The sequence below is a fragment of the Odontomachus brunneus genome, unplaced genomic scaffold, assembly GCF_010583005.1.
Source record: "Odontomachus brunneus isolate Ranch 3 - 2012 unplaced genomic scaffold, Obru_v1 Obru_scaffold_066, whole genome shotgun sequence".
Taxonomy (NCBI): domain Eukaryota; kingdom Metazoa; phylum Arthropoda; class Insecta; order Hymenoptera; family Formicidae; genus Odontomachus; species Odontomachus brunneus.
Window position 1 is genome coordinate 600429 of NW_022639516.1, and position 23403 is coordinate 623831.

Below are 23403 nucleotides of genomic sequence, written 5' to 3' on the forward strand. Positions count from 1 at the left end.
TAGCCCGACACTTTCACGTTCTCCTTCTTAAGAAGCGAGATCGAATCTACTCGATGAGAAGGGTGACACAATGTCCGCGTGTACTAACGCAATTGCGCACGCTTCTGTAAGAACATTCCTCCGTGTTTCATCGATCGGGTCAATTAAACAGACGCACGCCGCAACGATTCGTACAAATTTATTCGGTATACATTACACTTACGCAAAAGAGAAGAAATAATGTCACTATAACTAAGTCTTGAGCTTACCAAGACGCACGTTTTGCTAAGATCGGTCGAGGCGGTTTTCCTCGCTGCGCAATTGAGTTTCCCTCCGTGTCGCCGAAGTCGATCGATCAACACGTATCTTGGAACCGCGTCGAGTGTCTCGTTGACAGAGCGATCGTCGTCATTCCTGATCGGTTTCCGCCGATACTTTACGAAATAATACTGTCCTATGCTGCGCCGACGAAATAACGAAAATATTTCGCCCGGTAAGAGAGAGAGAGAGAGAGAGAGAGAGAGAGCTACACGATCGAAAATCGCCACTAATTAAATAAATCTTATTTTCATATACGGATCATTTTCACCGCGCGTCATACCAGCCTCGTTCGTACAAACGTCTCCGTTCGTAACAACTAAAAGATACACAGCGATTGAAACATGGCGTGGGATACCTGGGAAGGTTTCACTCTCGAGAGATCGTCGATCTTCCGTCGATCGTTGTCGCCCGCGCGGTCAACCGTCTTTCGCGGACGGTGGACGAACTGATGAACATCCATTGTCCCGAGAAAATGTGCGCCGGGAGTTAAAAAGTGGGACAACTCCCCGAAGAAGCTCATTTGAGTGGAACTTAAGTACAACAAGAGCACCTAAATGGATAAATATCTACACACTTGTCTACTATGTTTGGTGTAACAGTTCTTCTCCTCGGAACAATTGTGCACTGCGGGGAAAACGTTATCCTTAAATCTCGGTATTAAAAGATAAAAGTACCGATATCTCTGTGGATACTAATAACACCGCTGCCTAACTGAACATTCCTATTGTTTTGGTTCTTACAAACTCAGATATTTAAACTTTCAATATAGAATGTATGTACATGTATATATCCTGTATTTTGAAAATTTTAACGCTTTTAGTGCCGACCGAAAATGTACCTAAGCTTAAAATACCGGACCAAATTGATGTAGTTTGATAGGGTTTGAGAAAAATTTCTCAAGAGAAATTCAACCATTTATAACGTCTTATAAAATTAGTCCGGCAGCATCGTATGCGCAACGATATATCGATGGCACTTTTCGCAAGTGTTGCGAACAACAATATATCATTGTTCGACACTATAAGGATTAAATATTCGTATCTAAAAGCCAAAACTTATAAGAATGTCCAGAGTTAGTGGTTATAAGAATAACCAGTGTTGTTAGCGTCCAGGCATCGGTATTTTTACTTTATGGCTTCTCGGAAAGTGTCTCGATTTCTGAATTTCGACGCTTGATTTTCTCGAGGCGGAATGCATGTCCACCGACGAGTTCCCTGGGAATTCGCGCGACGTCCTTGATTCGTCGCGTGTCTTCCGGCCGGTGCCTTAAAACGCTTTGCACACTGGTATCGCTGGCAAGAACAACGCGCCGGAATACAGCTTCTTGGGCACCGATCTCCAGGCCAAGACCAACGCCTTCTCGAATGGCTCTTCGGCGCAACCGTCGCACATGTCCATCACTTGCCTGACCTCGGCCTCGGCGGGCTCGCGTTCGTTCTCCTCGTCCGTTCCCTTGGTCAGGTGCAACCCGTAGCTCGCCAGTCCCGTGAAGTAATCGTTGTCCAAGCCTTGAGGGATGGAGTATTCGTCGTCGTAGATCGATCCGTCGCCTAATTGCAACAGTCCTCTCTTCTTCTTATCGGACTCGCGTTTCTCCAGTTTCTTCTCATCCTCGGCCTCCGATCTCGGGACAAAAGACACCTGGGAATTCGAGAAACGACATGTGAAGCAGTCGCAAACGCGAATGATGAACCGTGCAAGTAATCAATGATTTATGGTAGTAAAACTTGATTCCCGCGGTAATTTTCGGCGAAGACTTTCTTAAGACTTTCTGAAGATTTTAATCAAATGCTTAGTTGAACGCGGGAAGCTAAGAGCTTGTGTAATCAAAGTAGTGCGGACTTTTAGTCACGTTGATGATCTTCGTGAGGACGCAAAGACTGGAGAATGTGGAAAATTGAAAAACTGGGAAACACGATTATCTCGTTGCGCCGCGAATTCTTCTTCTTCTCTCGGCGCGGTGTAATGAAAAGTCTGAGAGTCCTTACGTGCGAGCAAGTCGAGCGCACTCGCGCTGATATTATTTCCACTCTGATTCGCCGCGTAATCTTTTAATTTCCTACGTTAAGTAGGTCGGAAACTGAAGGGACTTAAAATTTAACGTTTGCAAGGAGAAGAAAGCTCCTCAAATTACTTGGGGAACGTACACGTATAGTTAAAGTACTAATACTTTGCAAAATTTAAATGGGGAAAGATATTCAGTGTGGGTAAATTAGCATGAAATGTTTGTTCCTTTCTATCGTCAAATCATAAAATAACGCGCTGCAGAAGAAAAATATTATAATATAAAATAAACTAAATGTTTCATAAGAATTTCTTAACACGTTCGCCACGAGCGTCACACATTTCTGACGCAACGATCTTCCACGAGAAATCGACGTCACACACATATGTGTATAGCAGTGATCATTTTTCTCCCATTCTATATCCATAAATAAATTAAGCCTTCTTCATAATATCACAAAAAAATACAGCGATTTATGGAGACGGTTAAACGGTTTTAGTTAGTCTTATTAAACATGTTATACTCAGAAAAACATAATCTCATCCTTAGCGGAATCCTCTTATGTATAACCTCAAGAGGATTGTTCTAAAACCAAGAGGTGAATATTTTAAGAGCAAGAAAATAGTATTTAAAGGGATTTCGTCTCAACCTAACGTAACATTCCGAGAAACAAAAATTCTGCTTCGTATAAATATATACTCTCGATTCAGAAGGGACAAAAAATTAGAATAATATCTAGTAAATTTCCGATCAGTATAATCCACTTGATTAGAAAAAAACGGTAAAAGTTGTCGCTCGGAATATAGGATTATAGTAAACAACACTATACTACCAGAGTTCACGTTTTGGAAGTAAGATATCTCGAATATATTCTTTTGGTTCGCGTGTACTTTGTAAGAATTTTCAAATACTTGAACGCCATTCGCTCCCAGATAAGACGAATGTAAATCAAGTTGATCCGACTCGATTTCTCTTACCTTGCCGTCGGAGCTACTAGAAGTTTGCTCGACATCCCTCTTCGCGACGGATTTCTCGGATTTGATCAAACTCGACACCACTGTCTCGTCCTTGAGGATCCGTCGCTTCGACTCGTTTTTCTCTCTCTTGAAGAGATTGTGATAGGTCCCGTCCGGGATGAACGACGACGGTCTAGTGGCGGTTGATAACTGCTGCTGTACCGGATTACCGAAGAATTGCGACGGCAGCCCGGGATACGACGTCGAGAGAGCATCGAGATTCAGGGGCGGAAGCGGTTGCGGGGGCGATTCCGGCACCGGTGGTAATGCGGGATGACGGATGGTTACGCCGTTTTGTACGATCTGAATCGGCGCTCCCGGATTGATCTTCACCTGGAACATCGGCCGCGCGCATGAAATATTCACGATCAATTTGAACGCGGCGGTACGTGAGTAGGGAGAGCATGTCGAACGGAGAGAGAGACGTCCCGAATAAGACACGCGTCCGCGGGAAAGGCGCCGCAAAGGCGTCTGGAGAACACCGCGTACGAGGGACGCATTAAAGACGCCCACAAGACTCTCTGACACCTTGAGCGTTCTCCAGACGTCTTTCAAACTCGCCCACTCGCGGTCCCGCGAGTTGTTTACGGTGTCGCTAATTGAGGCTCAGAGAGCGAAAGTAATTAGCCCGATGACACGGCACCCGCGTGCTCTCCCGGCTGCGACCAAGTGAGCAAACGTGATTATACTTGTGTATTGATCTGTCCCCCGGTGAGGAAGGGATGCGGCAGTAAAGGTGGTCCGGTTACGGGCGCGCGCATGGTGGTCCTCGGTATATTATTACTCGTATCGTGTTCGTAATGATGGGCGTGATGGTGCTTGTGATCTTTGTGCGCCTTCCCCGCGGTCAGGGCGACATTATATAGCTGCACCATTGTCAGTTCTCCCAAATAGCCACCAGAGCCTGGAAGAGGAATTACATGTCATTGTCATCTCGTATCTCGATTGTTTATCCGAGCTGAACGAAATTTTCGTTCTAGATTAACTCTACAAAATGAAGCCAGCTCAACTCGGTGAGCTGATGGAAAACCTCGAGATGAAACGCTGTACGGGCTATTGTTTCTTAACGCCACAAGTGATTGCGTACCACCGTCTCGTTGAGACTTACAGAAATACTTATTTAACCCTTTGAAGCACAGGATCTTCAAAATTTGGATTCTAATGAAATATTCTTGTCACATATTCAGAATGACAATCCCCAAAACATCTTTTTTTTAATTAATTTTTTTCTGTTTTCCTATTTTTACAGAATAAACGTACAAACTGAAGCGAATACTACGAGTAATCCCAAAAAACCAATAGAGTGCATCACTGTGTACAGTAGTTTTGTTGCAAGATCAGTATGCCTGAAGTTATGATTTGTTTCTAATAGGTGATCTCACAGTAAAACCACTGTGCTTTAAAGGATTAAGAATTATTTGATGTTCGAAATGAAAAGACAGTTGCATGGCTTGTCGCCAATTGTCGCTATTTCCTGCGTCCTGCAATTCATCCTAGAGTCAGTTCCTGGTCATCATCGTGGTCAGGCGCTCAATAATATCATACAATATGAATCGATCGAAAACGCGATGTTAACTAATAATCATACTCAAATCGAGATCGTTAATTGTCATGATTTTCCGGCCACCAAATGTGCTCGTCATTGATTGGCTGGCAGCGACGAAACGCAATTGGTGGGGTGACTTTTTTTCGAAGATATCCATTGTTTTCATACTCTCGTACCTTGTATACTTTGCCATAAGCGAGTCATAACGTCTCGAGCCGCACACGTACGCACACATACGCGTGTCGGCTTGTTTACAATTTCGTCAGAAGATTGAATTATTTCACCGACTTTCTCCTGAGATATTGAGTGGTTAACACACGTTTCTCCGATCGAATCGTAAATACGCGAGTGTCAGTGAGTGAGTGTCTAGTACCACGAAGCAGCCAGGAACAGGATGCTGGATTGGGAAGGTAAGACGCCGGCAGCGATATATCTCAAGGTGTGTTAAATTCCTTATTACGCCGAATGTTCTCGATTTTAATGTTCGACGAACTCATTGAGAATAAGGAGATATCCCGAGTCGAAATTTAGAATCTAAAAGATCGGCACTCGTAGTCTATAATCGCTTGATAAATAATCATAACTTCATGAATGTCTGATCTGATCATCGGTTAGTTCGTAATATTTATTTCATACTATCTGAAATACCGATCAAAATAACTGAATAACAGTCTACGTGCATGAATCTGTAATTATGTTTTCAATCAAAGATCGTAAATAATTGACAACTGCAAAATGCTGAGGTTTCTGTAATAATGTTCCTTCGGACGCGAGTTTCATTTTAAATTTAACAACTCTTTTTTGATATATGTTTAGACTTGTTGTTGTGCTGTTGTTGTTGAAGCCAAATTTAAATCCTCGTTTGTGCGTACAGTCGCAATTTTTTAGCCTCTTTTTCTTATTCTTTTGAAATGTCCGAGTTCTATGTCGAAATTTCGACAACACATACACACAGAGAAAACACCAGCAATCATTTGTAACATCGAGACATGTACATTTGTAAGACATTAGGTTGTCTAGTGTTACATCTCGAGATTCTCTGTTGATCCTTCAAGTCCGACAGTATTTGCAGGATTAAAGCAGAGCAAAAAAATTTCGATCTGAGTATCGAAACGATGATGGTATTGTTCGGTTTATCGAATCGAGTTATAAATAACTCGAATTTCTCTTCTCTCTCTAAATTTATTTTCGTGTCAAATATTTTTACAACAGAGTCTACTCCAGAGGTATATACCCGTCATTATTAATAGGACGCATGTTCCCAACCGAGAGGCAGCTTATCGACTTTCTCCGCGAATATACGGGAGGAACAAACATTTACTATCTTCATCGGAAGTTACTTATGACTCGATCCAATATTTTCAGAAGTTATCGATATAACGAGGGAAAAAAAAGGAAATTTCTTACCCGGTGGTGCGCCATCACCCTCCAAGAAACCGCCGCCCAGCTGTCGTTGTTCTTGTCCCGAAATAGCAATTCCGCCGCCTTTGATAACGTGCCCGACCAACTGAAATCACCAACAGCAATGTATTCCTTGCATGACGTATTCGCGAAAAAATCTGGGAAATATTCCGCGATAATGGATTATCGCCCTGATAACACTAATTAACGGCCATTTTGTGTCAAAGATAAAATCACTCTTACTAATTTTAACTTGCTGAATTCAAGTGTAGTAAACAAAATGTTCCATTAGTAACAATCTTGAAAATGCACGGCAAAGTTAATATTGTCTTTATGTTTGACAAATCTTTGCATAAATATTCCTACTATACTGAAATCAATATTTTCATAATGAGAACCACTCTGTTGAAGCCACTTCATACCGCGTAAACTATTTTATTGCTTCGTCATGATAGTTTATTAACAATTCCTCGCGTGAATTCGCTTTAATTTAGTTAAAAACTTTCAAAAGTAGAGAGTGCCTTATTTGAAATATGTTTTTTGTTTCCTAACATAATGCTTTATTCATTGTTAAACTTGCACATCGACCTTGCAGTACTGATTAAAGGGTAAAAGTCGAGCTGTGCCTTTGTCAAGAACCGTTATGAACTAAAGTTTTCATTGTTATCTTCGCTTGATCAGGGCGTTTGAATTATGCGAAAAATACGCCGAACGTGCTCGGCGCAAGCGAGAAGTTGAAAAGAACTATTGCTCAGTATAATTGGTCACGGCAAATCGTGCAGTTAGATATTGATCAATCGGTTTGATCAAACGCTGATTTGGTCGATCACTCGAGGAAAATCTGAACATTAGCGATGTGAGCCGCTGATGTAAATAGAAACGAAAGCCGGATTGTCCGCGGCGTGGCGCGATATAGCACACAGCGGATAGATTGCACATCCGCAGTCGGGCGACGCTATATGGAAATTTAAATTGGTTTCTGTCTTTTTTCATTATTTGGAAGTAACCTTGGTATCCTCGCACGAATGAGAATATACATATAACGCGATATGGAATTCTATACCTTTCCATTTCCCGTTTATTCTGTTCCATCGCCATTCTTTTCCATTTCGTTTCTGTCCGACGCAATCTAGATAGAGGAGAAGCCACTGTCTTGACGGCTCCTGCACGATTAAAGCGAATGTGTCTCCCGTGCTTAATTGTCGTGTCTTGGCTCTCCACTCCTTTTTTATATCCTGCCTCCTGCCTTATTACATACACTCCAATTTAGAGTCGCCGCGGTAACTAAAGTTACGCTCGACAGTTTTTATTGTTTATTTATTGTGCATGTATTGCACATACACATACACACATCAACTAACATCGCTATTTACATCTTCGAGTACGCGTCCACGTCTGTCAACAAAATCGCAATGACATGACAGCGCACTCGACTTTCGCGTGGGAAAGACACAGCTGAACGCAACACATTCGCAAACGTGACTCGTGTGCGGAATATACCGGAAGCACATACGTTCGGGAGATTCTTGGCAGGTTTAACATAAATGATAATTAAGACGAGTGCAACGGAGAATTTTTACGTAACTGTGAGGTACTCCCGGCTGTGCGAAGAAGCTGGCCTTTTCCTACCGTTGAATGGAATGTTTCTTCTCGTCTCTTATTACGAGTATAATTTGCCCAAGACGCTCGCGGAATGTTAATAAAACCGTGATGCACACGCAATCACGAGAACGGCAGTGCGTTCTTGTTTCGCGAGAATTTAATTAGCCGTGCACCCGTAATTTTATGTAAAATTTACATTCCTTTTTCTTATTAAGCGCACATTAGACGCTACTCGTTCTTTATCCGGGGAAGATAAATTTATCTGAAAAGCTTTCCCAGCGCAACGTACTTCGTCGTGAAATAGCTTTCACGACACGTAAACATTTCGGCGGAAACAATTTCGAACGATTACATAATGTTTCTCATTTCGATGAGATGCTTCTCTCATCTCTCAAAGCTGCATCACGTTCAGTATTTCGAAATTATTTCAATATCGTGGGTGCATCTTATTTTTTCTTCTCTCTCTCTCTCTCTCTTTCTCTCTTTTTTATCGGGAATACTCACGGGAGTCGAGTAAAAACGAACAACAATCCGCGCAATTCCGCAGTGGTTTTAGTGACGACTGGATGTTCTGCGCGTTGCAGTAGTAAAACTACGCGTATGGTCAGCCGCTCGTTTTATCCGCGATCACTTGCAGTGCATACGAACGGAAGCACTTTGCAATCATTAATTGATTCCACGGTAATGCATTCGCATTCCGTGCGCGACGTGACCTGTGATTTCATCGCGGTTGACGTTCGTATCAGGAGTTGATTGTGCGGTATAATTAGACATGCATGATTGCTAATATATCATGCGCGCGTGCGCGCGCGTACCGCTGATTTGCATGTTACACACACAAAAACCTGTTTTGATATTCATACTTATAATCATTATAATTTAGAAAAAAGTGATGAATGAGGACTTAATTATAATAATTTATGTGAGCGACGGTGGTTCACACACGACTAGCGGAACGATCGTAAGCCTCGACTCGGATCGATACGAATCGCAGTCTACGCGATTGTTTTTTTTTTTTTTTAAGAGCACCAAGGACAATGCACCATTCGTGCGGCCCTCGCAGCGACCTGGATTCGCTGCACGAGGAGTGCAATCTGAGAAACCGCGGCGTTTCTTACGTATTATCGGCGGTCGTAACCTCGAAATCGTTCAAGGGAGATGTCGATGAGCCCGTCACGTCGAGTTCTCGGAGCCGCGCAACAAGCTAAGTTCGACGAGTCTGTCGAAGTGGCGTAATGACAAGCAGGTCCGTGACACGTTCCCACGAAAATGAGGAATAATTGACCACCCTCGAGCGCGGTTAAAGTTACGTGTTTTCGATGGTCTCCCTTCGATGGTGAAGTTCTAATCCGCGTGTAAACATAAGTGGGTCAGAGAGGAAACTTCGGAGACAGCACGGTGGAGTGGAGCAAAAGCAGCGACTTTTGCTGATTTAAGAAGCGATTCTTTGGTGATTCGAGACCACTTTCCAATCTCCCGACAGAATAAAAATCGTCTTCATCGATTTGACTTTCACGATACAACTGAGAATCGCAAATCTTCCCACGGTAGAAATAAACGTTAAGCGAAATATTTGATAATATTCGCGAATTAAAAATCTCTCAAAAATATAAAAGATAGCGGATCTCGCTATTCGTCTCGTTCCATTTAAAACGGACGCGTTGCGATTTCAATTTCCGGAATATTTACTCGATAGCATATCGTACAAAATCGACAAAATCTGCATTTTCGTTCGTGTAAATTACGATGGCCTCTCTCGACATGGGTTTAATTGACGGAATCTCGGCTCCAAATATCGCGGAGAATCACACACGTGGCTTGTTTACTTTTCACCAGCCTGGAGCTCTCTGTGCGGTGTATCTATCTATTTACCTAAGAATGCGCGAGGGAGAATGGGGGTTCGGGTCAAAGGCAACATAAAGTCGTGCTTACCCTGTTGTTGAACCCGCGACCTACGCGCTCGTCGTTGACCCAGATCTGCCACTCCCCAGTGCGACCGTTCCAGCTCTGGCAGGAGTGGTACCACTTGTTAAGTCTCAGCGGATAATTCAGTCTGTACAAGTTGTGACCGTTGACGTTAAGCATGTAGTACGAGCTTCTTGGCGTGTTCGCCACCCACGACAATATCCCTCGTGGCTGGTCGCCGACTGGAAGTCAGGGGTGCAAATTAGCTCGTATGCGAGGGAGAGAGGGAGAGAGAGAGAGAGTTTCTCTCGAGCAAATAGAAGTAACAGTGTTATTAGACGGTGAAACTAGTGGAATTACTACAGTAACGCGCACGGAATTTAGAGAGATTACATGATCGCGCGTGTTACATGGCCTTTGGAGGAAAAGGGCCAACGCCCTTCAGTTTTCAGTCGCAATAGTAGTCTTTATTAAGACTCGTATTAACAGCCCGTATTAATAGTCTTGAAATTTCACGAGATATTGAGATCTGAATTTTATACCAAAGCTTTTCTTTTATTTAAATCATATACGATTTATGATATTTTATTTGTAATTGCAATTCAACTGAAAAAGTCATATCTAACTCTAAATTAAAATCGGACTGTCTCACTTGAACCAAATCGAGCAACGAGCATTATTAATATAAGATCTTAGGCCCGTAAAATTAAAAAATGGACATTAATTTTTTTCCTTTTGAAAAGAAGACATTCTTATGTCTATACGTGTGAAATAATTCTATTTCGTTCGCTGCGGTATATTTGCGCTAGGTGTATTGATTCTGAAAACCGGGAGCCGTTTTTAGACATACGGATGCGAAGGGAAGGGACTTATTGTCGGTGTATTTATGACACCGTGCATATCCACCTATTGTCACGCTCGCGCGCACCTCGGTAAAAAAAAAAAGAAAGGAGAGAGAGAGAGAGAGAGAGAGAGAAAAGAACAACCTGCGTGTGCAGCTCTGTACCGGCACAAAAACCGCAAGCCGCGCGAAACCTTTCTAAACTGCATATTGAAAACACAGCCGGGACAACTTCATTGTTTGCACGCGAATGATAATGTGCACGGGCGCAAAATCGATTCTTACAACGGCATCAGGGGCGCAGCAGCCGTGCCGCGTAAATGTTGCTTATGAAGCGAACCGCTAATCCGCGAAAAAAAAGAAAGGGGAAAATGCACGGGCCTATGAGAATCGATTGTGTGTATGTATGTGTGTGCGCAGCCGTATAAAACTGCGTGTGACTACGTCACACGTGCGACGCGTGTTCACGAAGATCACGTATCCTCGGGTTAAATCGATGGTCGCGCGCGACGGCGTGTAATTTAATATCCCGCGTAAAACACACGGCCTAGATTCACCACAGAGAGAGGCGCCCTAATGAAACTTCATTTCGCGTCTACTCGAAACAATCGCGGTGCCGCGCTGCGTGGGTGAGAGAAACGCTATTACGTAATAATCGCGTTGTAAAAGTGTATCACTGTGGAGGATCTCGATAAATACACGCAAACGGCAGGTACGCGTCGCGTAAGTGATCCATTTTCTTCTACAGTCGCGCGTATCGACTTTGGCAATTTCTGAAATTCATTGCGAAACGCCACTTCGGGGGGCCGCGACTTCGCTTTGCGCGAACACAACGACCGCCGTCGTCCCCCGCACGCGTACGGGAAACATTATTTATATTAATTTCGGGCAACGCGCTCCACAGAGAACAGAGGAGTTCATTACAAACAATTGTTGTTCCCTATTTTTCTGCACGGACATCGTGCGTCCGTTTTTGTAAATGCTGACAATTGAATCCGCCGAGCCGTTCATTTGCAAGTTTATTGTTCGCTTATCCGCGAATGTCGCTGCGCGCCGGTAAACAATATATCAATTATGCAAGAACGAGGTCAACGGCGAATTAGTGCACGGCGTAAAATTCGTTAATCAAACACGTAACTCGCGCCGCGAGTTTAATTTAAGGGAGCTGTTTTACTCGGTGCTTTTACACTGATAACGAGTTCTCGACGTAACAAATAGAAAAAAGAGGGGAGAAAGAAGGGAGAGAGAGACGCACTCATTCGTTTTTCTTTTTTCACGTGTATCAGTTTAGCGACAGACAAGTACAACTCGTTACCGCTAATTCGTTATGTTATAAGCTCGTTATTTTGTTCTTCGTGAATCGGGCTCACGATACACGCAACGCGACTTTGACGGTCTTATTGCCATCGTAAGGTACGATAATGTACGATACTTTCGGCGATAAACGTCGCAGACTTTCGCTTTCACGTCCAATTCGCGCACACATACACACACGTACGCACACACATACACCCGCCTGATCGTGATAAAAGGTGAAAGGAGAAAGAAACAGGTTTGTCGAGTCGCGCTCACCTGCATAAGAGAACAAGGGATGGTCGTTGGAGTGATTGTAAAATTTCATCCACATGCAGAGGGTGAACTCCTTTATGTCCGGCAGGTCCGTCTTGTAATGGATGTACTGCAAGAGGAAGAGAAATCGTGACAGATCGCATCGTGCGACAACGGGTGCCGCCCATTTCACGCCCATCGCGATTCGCGTTGACGCCGGAATATGTGCTCGCGAATATGTATAGCTCGCGTCGTTAGTTCGTCTCACGTTACTAATCGAGGACAATCAATTCAGCACCTCGACGGCACTCGCAAAAACGCATGCCTGAGTAGGCGCCTAATTTACATTAGAAGTAGATATATCCGTTCGTTTCGCCTGGTCATTATCACGGAAACGGATACATTCACGCGCACTCGAGACTAGCTCGACGTAGTCATTCGTGCAACTTGCCAGCGGTGCTGCAACGACTTCAAGAATAAGATTATCTCCCTCTGAATTAATCCTTCGCGAACGTCTATCTCGGGATTCTTAACAAGATACACGGGGAGAATTTTATAGTAAAGATTGCTCTAGAAAATTATGCAATCGAAGGATAGATCGACATTCTGCACACGGAAAAAAACAATTTGTTGCAGCAGCAAACTAATTTGCTACATATGGATAATTCAATATAATTCGCTGTGTTAACTACTTTTTTTTCCTGCAAAAACCTATTTTCTTGCTGTGATAACAAAAAAGTCTGCTCCTACAACAAGAAAAGTGGCAAGAAACGTAGCAAATTTGCTACAGATAACTAAACATACTTCACATAATTTACTGCTTTAGCTACTTTTTTTGTTGGGAGCAGATTTTCTTGTTATCATAGCAAGGAAATTGGCTCCTGCAGCAAAGAAAAAATAGCTAATACAGCAAATTATTAGTTGTCCATATGTAGCAGATCATTTTTTTCGTGCAGCAATTTGACTGCTCTTTCGTTTTATACGTGCTACTTACATATCGGGAATTGAAATAGTGATAGTTATGCAAGAATGATCCGACCCACAAAGTTGTGAGTAAGATCCACTTGAGCAAACGCTTTGATGCACCGCGTGGACCAGTCACAGTTTTTTTTTTGCACACCCCAAAGCGTTTGCAATCCCAAACAGATCGTATGATTTGTGAGTTTTTGTTAACAAATAGGCAATCCATACGTCTTTCTACATAAAACAACTCGATTCTTGTCACCAGGCGCGACATGTTTTCTTTAATCTCACACTGAACCGTACGACGGTGACCACGTGTCCGAATTAATCGATTATATCGACTGTTGACACGGCACACACGATCGATTCAAACCTCCGCACGAACTGCGCGCCAGTCCAGTGGATACACCAAACTGATGAACAGCGCACACACTCCCCGCCTCAGGCAGTGAAATTGCATGCTACATGCAGAATCATGGTATAATAATTGACAATCAAACAACATATTTACCGTGCTACAAAAACTCATAATGTTCGCGAGGCTTGTTATATTTGGCGAGGCTGTTCTCGCGTCAATACAAATTATAATGAGCTGCCGCGTGGATTATGAAAAGCGCCTGAAACGCCGCAAAATAAAAACTCGTTTTCCTGAAAGTAGCAGAAACAAGAGAATACGCGCTTGTTGAAGTGCAAAAGAGTTTAAAGGCTTCATGGGGTTTGCCATTGCGCGAGCGACAATGCTGATCAAACTATCGTATTTCCGGATTCTATACCTTTTCCATTTGCGCCACTCGCTCCTCTTCGTTTCGACGTTCTGATCTTATTACGGCGGATTGTTTTCCCCGCTGCTGGAAAATCGCAATTCTCAGCTCGCGACTCGCAGAGAAGTAGGATAGCGCGCGCCGAGATATGGTCGGGTTTTTAAAGGTCTCGCGGATGAGAACATTGCGATGCGCGTGAAGGATAGTGTTGCGCATTTCAACTTTGTTCGAGAAGATGTGCTTCTTAAGATACGATCCATTTGCACACGCTTTGGGGCATGTAAAGGAAGATTGTGACTGGTCTATACGGCGTTTTGAAACGTTTGCAGCGTCAAATGGATCCTGCCCTTTTAGGTCCGATCTACAAAAAATGGAGTAAGGAGTAAGGAGACGAAATGGAAATAATTTATTTCGCTTACTCCCTCTTACTCCAGCTCTTACTACTTAATTCAGGCTTACTCCATGTGATGTAGACGGGCAAACTTTTATTGGAGTAAGGGAGTAAGCGAAATAAATTATTTCCATTTCATCTTACTTCTACTCCTTACTCCATTTATTGTAAATCGAGCCTTACGTACAGATGAATTACCGCGCTTTTTCAAAACGCACAACGATAATCCAGGCTTCTAATCGGTTTTTCTCAAAATGCCCCGTTACTATGCGACTTTTTCAGAACTCCACGTAACCGCGTGTATATGCACGCGAGCACGACGGGACACGTCGCGAAAGGCACTCACAAGAGTGAGCACGCTTTTTCCGCGATGGTTGCGTGAATTTATGGTTAATCGATTGCGTCGTACGTCGACGCGAAAGAGCCGTGTGTAGTCGTCGAGAACTGCTTCTTGCGCGCGTAATTTCCCTGACAGGGCCGTACATGGGAAGCGGATTTTGCGCCAAAAACGGCCGCAAAATCACTCCGGCAGTCACGACTGCGGTCGAGATTGCTCTCGCGGCACGTCCGGCTCCTTTTACAGACGTCGACACGCATAAACTTCCCGCTGCGCTGTAACGCGCTACAGAGTACCCGCGTCACCGCGTATTACGATCGGCAATACTGACAGGTAATGTTTCGGTCGGCCACTAAAAGGGCCCGTAAATTCAACGGCCAGGATGAAATATTCAATTGTGTATCCAACGAGGCGCTCGTTCAATCTACCTACAGATGTTTGCATTAGAGCGACTCATAGTACACGCTGCTCTGATAACTTAGCGCGCGCCCAATCGAAATGTCCCGCTATCAGTCTCACATTCTTTTTTACCTGAGATACGCGAAGTTATCACCTAGAAGAATATAATCTTATTCTCGGCGGAATCCTCTTATATATGACCACAAGAGGATTCTCCTTAAACCAAGAAGAAACTCGCAAGAAAGAGGAAAATATTCTAACATCCAAGAAAAGAACTCTATTTCTTATAATCTCATATATTCTAAGTGAAAACTATTATCTCGAAAATAGTATCCTAAAAAAATATAGTCTTACTCTTAACGTAAGTCCTCTTACATATGGACTCAAGAGAATTCTTCTAAAACAAAAGGAAAATATTCTAACAATCAAGAAAGGAACTCCAGCTGTAAGACACTATTTCCTGTAATTCCATATTTTAAGCGAAAACTTCTAACGAAAGATTTCTCTTCCAATGAAATGAGCTATTATTAGTCAGAATAGATTACTACTAGATATTATTATCTAGATAGTACTAGATATTATTCTAACTTTGTTCCTTTTGAATCAAGAGGAGTATGACGACTTCTAATCGAGTAATCTCTCAAGAGGAGAAATTTCTATTAAAAACAAGACTTGTACTGTAGATAAAGGATGAAAAATAAGAAGTAAATGTACCCAAAAGTTATACTCTAATTTCTTTCTAATTTGGCGCAAATGTAGAAGTACAAAAAATATTTAGGTCATATTTTTTCATTTTGACCTGTTTTGAGTTTCACGGGCAGTTTATAGTTTTTTAATGTTCTTACTCCTATCATCAACAAGTGCAACAAAAATGCATAAGAAATAAAATTGAATACAAGATATAGGCGTTTTTGGTTTGCTGATTATGAATATGAAATCAAATGTGTAAAATTATTTGTATAAATAATAAAATGTTTAAACAAAACACATAAAAGGTTGAAAAAAATTATTTATACAAATAATTTCTTGATTTGGCCGAGATTCAAATCATTTTTGACTAATTTAGCACAGATTTAAAATATTTCGGTTGGGATCTCGGCTAAAGAAATTTAGAATTATAAACTCATTATTCATGAATCTCAAAGCGGGCCAAAATGAAAAATTATGACTTAAATATTTTTTGTACTTCTACAATTGTGCAGAATTCTACAGAAAGAAATCGAAGTGTACCTTTTGGATAGGTTTATTTGTAAGAATATTGTATTTAGAATATTTTCTTTCTGGTTTTGGAAAAATCCTTTTAAGGTCATGTATAAGAGGATTCCTAAAGATAAAATTAAATTTGTTTTCTGATTAGATGAAATTTTTTTGAGTAAATTAAATTCTTTTTAGAAATTTTTTGAAGACTAAATTTTTTCGAATATATATTTTTTTGTATTCCGCTTCTAATGAAAAGTAAACTCTATATTAAGAGGAGATCTATTAGATATTATTCTTTGTTCCTATTCAATCAAGAAGAATGTGTTGACTTGAAGCAGAATGCCCTCTCACTAAAAGAAATTTCTGTTAAGAACAAGATTTGTGCTATAAATGAAAGATAAAGTTCCTCCGTTAAAAATACTCTGCTGAGGATATTTTTCTTTTGGAAGAAGGATTCTCTTGAGGCCATATATAAGAGGATTCCGCTAAAGATAAGGTTATACTATTTTGGGTGATCGATATCGCATTCGAGTGGTATTTTCCTCGCGACGCGACTTCCGTTTTCTCCGCCTGATAAAATCGCAAGAGCACGTTTCCGCGCGCGAAACCGTTCTCACGCACGATGATGCCGCGCTTAATATCTTCCTCGACCTTATCGATCGTCGTATAAGAGACTCGACCACGTCAACGTGGCCGTTAATTGCGACGGGGAATGAAGTTGATGAGCGATTTGGCGATAGCATCGCGTCTCGAAGAAAACGATCGCACAACGACCGACCATAGAAAGTCACACAACCGGCCGGGCTTTGTTCCGTTCGCGGATCCATTCACGAACCGCGATTTCGCGACAGTCTCTTTCCCCTTGCACACTCGCGTGGTCACAATTACCTGCGCTGGCGTCTAGCCTAAACGAACCGCCGCCAATGCCGCTGCTTGGCACACGGCTCTTACTGATGAATAGAAGAAATATGTCTCGTCCTCGCCGCTTTCCATCGCGCTCGATTTTACTATGCCGATTGTGTCCGTTAGATTGCTCCTTGTGAGAACCGAGATTATCACGATTATCTTGGAGTCGCGAAATTGCGACCCCGTTCTATATCTTTGCTATTCCCCTCATTTTTCCGAGACGTGCGAATCATTCTGATGTAGGATTGCAAGGGACAAAACGTTTTCCGGCGAGATTATCGGTGAAAATTACGCTGACACATTGTCTTTGCTTGAAATTTGGAAGCAAATTTTGTATTGTTTACCTCAAAAAATATAATCCCACTCTTAGTGGAATCCTCTTATATATGGCTTTAAGAGGACTTTCCTAAAAGCAAAAGGAAAGTATTCTAATAAAAAAAAAGGGATCCTAGTTGCAAGATGCTATTTTCTGTTAACCCATATTCTAAGCAAAGACCTTTACGAAGAAATATTTCTTTTCTAATAAAAAGGAGTAATATTGTGCTTGTGATCTTCTTCTGTTGGGGGCTTTTAAAAGAAGCCTCAAAAGGATTCTTCTCAGACCGAAAGAAAAGTATTATAATACAATATTAAGGAAAAGAATCCAATTGCAAGATGCTATTTTCTATAATCCTATATTCTAAGCGAAACCTTTTACAAAAGAGTATTTCTCTTCTAATGAAGAGAAATATTATTATGCTTATAATATTTCCCTCTCGGGAGGATTTTAGCAGAATCCTCTTGAAATCATATATAAGAGGATTCCACGACAAAATACGAAAGATGAGATCACATTTTTTGGGCATTACACCGTTATGTTCTAACGTTTCAGAGCTCTTGAATTTATCACGATAAGCAGTGAACACGGAAATGCAAATCAGCAGCAGCGACCTAGATAATTAAGTCTTTTTTTTAGTTACGCATCATAACACACAAGGACATTCACTTGTTCAAACATTCGAGAAAGCGATTTCGGTGAAGGCCGCTGATACCGCCGTTCTATATTACCCGGAACAGTTCAACTTCCTTTCTCCCGAAATCAGCAATCTGTTGTCGGTAACATGAGAAGTGTCCCAAGTGACAACATGAGCATTACATCTCGTTTTCAGTTAACTCATTAGCGGCAAAATTCGATCCCGAAACTGCTTTCATCGAACGCATTATGTAATCTGAATATCAATTAGTACGAACGAGATATTTCATCGCGGTTGCAATTCGTCGTCGTCGTAGAGTCACGAGAGAAAAAGAGACAGCTGCTCGTTTCGCTCTCATTATAAAATCGTGAAAAAAACTTATGCGTGATAATCCAATAGCTCTGCAGCGATTCGGAACATCGTAATAATCCCCGACGATGCTACCATTTATTTTTCGCCGGTACTTTCTGGCTACTGGAAAAAATGACCGTTCATGCTGGATCAGACGAGCGGGTAATTTACATGGACGAGACGGCGCGCTTTCTCGGCCGCGAGTTGGGTCGAAAACGACGGCGCGCGCCGGCACTCTCATCAGTTTCGCTTGTAACGAAGCGTGCACGAAGGCGCGAGGACGTTCGCCGATTAGAACAGGTGTGCACGGTCTCGGCCGTTTGGGATCGCGCGATCGCCAATAATTCAGGACTCGTTTCGAGACTCTACGCCCGAGGGGATCCGCCGTTCGCCACGAGAGAGTGTTTTCCCCTTACTTTCGTTGGCCGCAGAACGCGTGTCATTTCGCTTGCACCGCGCGGTGCCAAGCTACACTCTCTCGAGCGTGAAGAGCGCTCCACGGATGTGAACGACGGAATTCCGCGCGTCGTGTCGCAACGGCTCGAAATTGCGCGGAAATTCGCGCGATCCATTCGACGCGGATCGATGCGCGGACCCGCATAATCCGTGAAAGAGAAGACAGCCGAACAGGGACCACGCGATTGCCTCGAAATCGAAAAAATCATCGGTCGCGCTATTAGACGCTGTTAGATTATCGCGTGTCTATCGGATGCTATCGGGATTGCACTAATTGCCTAGCGGTTACACAATCGCTATATGGTGCAAATCAGTTAATATATTAGATACCAGAGGCCACGCGCACGATCCACTTCCCGGCGTATTACACGCGTCTACGGGATGCACAGCCGTGTCAATAGCTCGAAACTAGAGCAAACAGCCTCATGTGACTTGGAAAACAAACATTCTATAACTAGGCATATATTGATCGTTTGCCCATCGTGATCATTCTCGCACGTAGCACTTGCGCGCGTGTATTTACCTTGCGCGATTCAAACTGCCCTATATTTCATCGCGCGACGCGATTTCCTTCTAGTGCACACGGCGCATCTGACCGAGTCAAATTGACCGAACTACCAGAATATAAAAGCCAGTAAGAGCCAGTAAACGCGGATTACCGGTTGCGCGAAAGGCTTCTTTGTGTACACTAGGATTCATAAATGCCTTTACACTTCCGGTATTTGGAGAATTGGCGCATCGTTTCTCAGTAAACGTGAATCATGACTGTTAGTTACTGAAAGAATCGACAACTAACAGTCGCGATTCACGCTTGCGCCAGATCGAAAAAACCTAATTCTCTAGGTGCCGGAAGTGTAAAGGCATTTATGAATCCTAGTGTACTTACGTCGGTTCTGTTTTATCATTGCGCACAACCAAACAATGTCGTGTGCAAAGAATTTTTGTTTGTGCACAGTGAGATAGGATTAATGTAGATATATTCTTTTCAGTCATTTCCCTTATTACTGAGGATCGTGACACCTTTCTCGTATATCTGTGGTCCGCACGTTACTTGTATACAGATATGCGCGCGCGTGATTTACAGAATAACGCCGGTTTCTGAACGACTAATAAGAGGGAGTTTTCTCTTTGGCAAGATACTCTCTCGGTGATTTGCTTTCCGAAAGACATAAAAATTCTCAGTTCTTGTCGAGAATCGCGAATCCGGTATTTTTGGTACAGTAGACTAGTGTGCGTGTGCTGTTTACTACCGCACACACACACACACACACACATACGCGCGCGCAAAAAAAACTAGCTTCCAGAGCTAAGAAATAGCTGTGGCAGATAAGATGTGTCACTGAAATAGGGACAGCTAATGTCGATACTATCGAAGCTAAATTTATTCGCTGTTTAAACTTAGGCGCTACAGCGAGAAATATTAGCTGCTAGAAACAAATGACTGTAACAAATGATTGTAGCTGTGCGGCAAACTTCTTTAAAATATGCATACGATAAGAAATTTAGAAATAACTGCCATTTTCTTAGCTACTTGAAATAATATGCATTTTAGCTGTCATAGTCAATTCTTAGCAGTGACAGCTAAACGATTAACCTTCTGACTAAGTTTGAATCAGCTACCGCGGTTTAGCTGATATTACTAAGTCATTTTCTTACGTGCTTACACGTTCAGTACAAATGTATAAAGAAATATTTCACACAAAACACACCGGTAACCTGGCTCTTTTTAACTTATATTTTGATAGTTTGATTCCGCACCCGAGAATCTTGTGATACTTGTTTGAGTTTTTGACATTCGCACAAAATTTGTCATTCAAATCGTCCAGTTTCTCAAACTCTCGGGCTTCAAAATTTCTACTTTGAAGTTATACAATATTCATGCTTGCACATCTGCCGCACACAAATAATCGCAGTTCGCCGTGTTCGAGATGCGCGACGCGTTCGCCAATCCTACCTCGAAGTACAGCTGCTGGTTCATAGAGACCTTGTAGAGGGAACACCTTTCTTGCTCCTGCGGCAGCAGCAGATGATGAGGGCTGTCCACGTCATAAAGCGTCTGCGTTGGCGCGTTACCAAAAATCGATGCCTCCTGGTGCAGTATACCTGCGTTGCTGTGGGCTGGCACGATCGGCCGCCAGGACGATGAGATCGCCTGCACCTCGCATAACGCCACGAGAACAGCGCATGTAAACAAAACCGACGTCATCTTCGGGCGGCTCATTCCCCTCGAGCTGCCTGAAAGTCGAAAGAACGCCGGGGAACAGCTAATTAATTGTCACCCGAGAAAAAATCCGAAAAAATGAATTCAATTTTTCGCAATTCGAGATATTCCGCTCGTTTCGTTCGTTGCGAGCGGAATACCTTGTACGTTATCTTTTATTAAATATTATTTCTTCGTTATATATGAAACGCCTCTCTCTCTCTCTCTCTCTCTCTCTCTCTCTCTCTCTCTCTCTCTCTCTCTTTTTTCCCTCTTGTGGTACGATTTTCGTTACACAAAGCTAGCGTATTGATTTTGCCATGAATTTTCTCTCACACTTACACTGCACGCTCGCAAATGAACAGGAAGCGATTCGCGCTCTCTTACTTTTGAAGAGATAAAAATCTACAAAGCTACTGAGCTACGTTACATTATTGATTACACATTGTGTGGCAGAGGGAGGAATATCTTTTGCGAGCGGCTACTGTGCGGCGTATTATGCGGCGTATATCGGTGTATGCGCACGAGGCGAATTCCACCGCACGGCTAATTATAATCGGGGCTTCGCGACTGCACTCCCGCATGCGGAAAACAAAACCTAGGAAAGTTACGTGAAAAATAAAACATCCACATGCCACACACACACCCGCAGCATGCAAAAAATCGAGTTCCGATGGAGCGGAGCTCACACGACTCGCGCCTGCCGTGGAGTCGCTCCCGCTAACATGTAACGCAGAAAAGAATGCCAGCACACGCAACAGCATCACGCGTTGCGAAATTTAATTCAGGCGAGCGTAACGAACGATACACCGTTTAAGAATGCAATCGACGATAATATCGCCTCTTTTTTCACGCTGCGCGCGCCTGAGAACTCGTTAATATCTTTGTTTCATTATACCTGGACGTCTTCTATATCGAACACGCTAAACGCCCTTACAAAAAGGTTACAGGCCAGAAACAAGCGTTGCAGATACGTCTGAATGACGACGTTTCGCTGTTGTGCGATGTGAACTGGATTTTCCTCCAGGTTTCTTTTGCGTAACGTATACTTGCCTGTCTGCCTCGCTCGTAAAGTCGATGGCGCGCGTCCGCAACGCGCGGGAAACGCAAAACGCGAGAGTCATATTAAGAAATAGGGGCGAGCTGGACTTTTACGGCTGATATAAATCGTCGTTATCAACGGCGCCGTCGTTGCATCGTTCCTCACCGGCGTGCCAACGCCACCATCGCCGTCGCCATCGTCGTTGGCGCGATCCCGACAACGCGCTTAATGATTTCCTAATTACGGCTCGCCGCTGCGCCGAGCACGCCTCTCGATTTTTCGAGCCGCGGGCGCGACCGCGCCGAAGCAGATTTCACGCATAAACGGTCTTTGTAGGACTCATGTTAACGTTTAATGACGCAGCGGATTAACGTTCGCGTGAACGCGCGTGCTTTCGAATTTGAATTCAATCGCGCGCGTCAATAAGTGACGGATAAACGCGGCTAAAATTGTGTGGAATTTCCTGAAACGTTCGTTCGTTCGTTGATATCAGGAATTCTTGATATCAAGAATTGATATCAAGAATTTACGCGAAATCGCGGTCTCACGAAACCGCCTTCAAAAGATTGGACTCAGATTCGTCGAGCGGCGGTGAGTGAAACCGCGAATGAAACGCGGTGATATAGCAAAACGTAATCGACAGCGGGAGTTTATAGGAACCAACTTTCGATAAAAGAAGGATCGCCACGTCCTGCACGAAAAATATACTTCCACACTTGCGATAACCTGTGTCGGGTGTGTTACGGTCGAGTGACATCGCGGGAGAAACTCGAGGTGGGCCCGAAATCGAAAGTTGTACTTGTGCACACATATAAAATATATCGAGACGCGTTTCAGCAGCACGTGATTACGATCAACTGGTGAGTTTCGCACGATGAGTCTGCGATATTAATGGTCTTTTTCATTCGATTGCAGCGCAAATTAATAAATTAGGTTGTGTGCTGTGTCATCGTTATATTTCACGCGCTTATCCACGACACCTATTAAATTATTATTAAACCTGTTTTTTTTTTTCCACCGAGCTATTAGTTCAGCTACATTTTGTAGATATTAATGGTCAGTGTATCGTTGCTCGAATAAATTTTTCTTCAGAATCATATCTTATCATAATTTTAATTTTATCTGAAAATACGACAGAAATTATGCAATAACCATATTGCTGGTTTTCCGCGCAGCGACTTTTTTTCTACTTTTCATTGACGATTTATTTCACACGCATGAAATGTGTCGGCGATTTTACCTATAATTATTATTATTATTATTATTATGTCGGGGTGTTC

At 42.8% G+C, this 23403-nt stretch overlaps 2 protein-coding genes across 26 annotated transcripts in view; one reads left to right on the forward strand and one right to left on the reverse strand.

Moving 5' to 3' along the window:
- The window catches only part of LOC116846577, a 248303-nt gene that overhangs the window by 145441 nt on the left and 79459 nt on the right, over positions 1 to 23403 (forward strand). The gene's annotated exons all lie outside the window — the stretch shown is intronic.
- Positions 163 to 23403, reverse strand: part of LOC116846578 — a 25070-nt gene continuing 1829 nt past the window's right edge. For both annotated transcript variants that reach the window (XM_032820612.1, XM_032820611.1), the window contains 7 exons: positions 20836 to 21116; positions 12189 to 12294; positions 9803 to 10017; positions 6275 to 6374; positions 4011 to 4225; positions 3283 to 3654; positions 163 to 1941 (listed from right to left, as the gene is read on the reverse strand). In XM_032820612.1, coding sequence (XP_032676503.1) covers positions 1567 to 1941; positions 3283 to 3654; positions 4011 to 4225; positions 6275 to 6374; positions 9803 to 10017; positions 12189 to 12294; positions 20836 to 21102 — 1650 coding nt within the window. In that variant the 5' untranslated portion in view covers positions 21103 to 21116 and the 3' untranslated portion in view covers positions 163 to 1566. The remainder of the gene's footprint in view (positions 1942 to 3282; positions 3655 to 4010; positions 4226 to 6274; positions 6375 to 9802; positions 10018 to 12188; positions 12295 to 20835; positions 21117 to 23403) is intronic.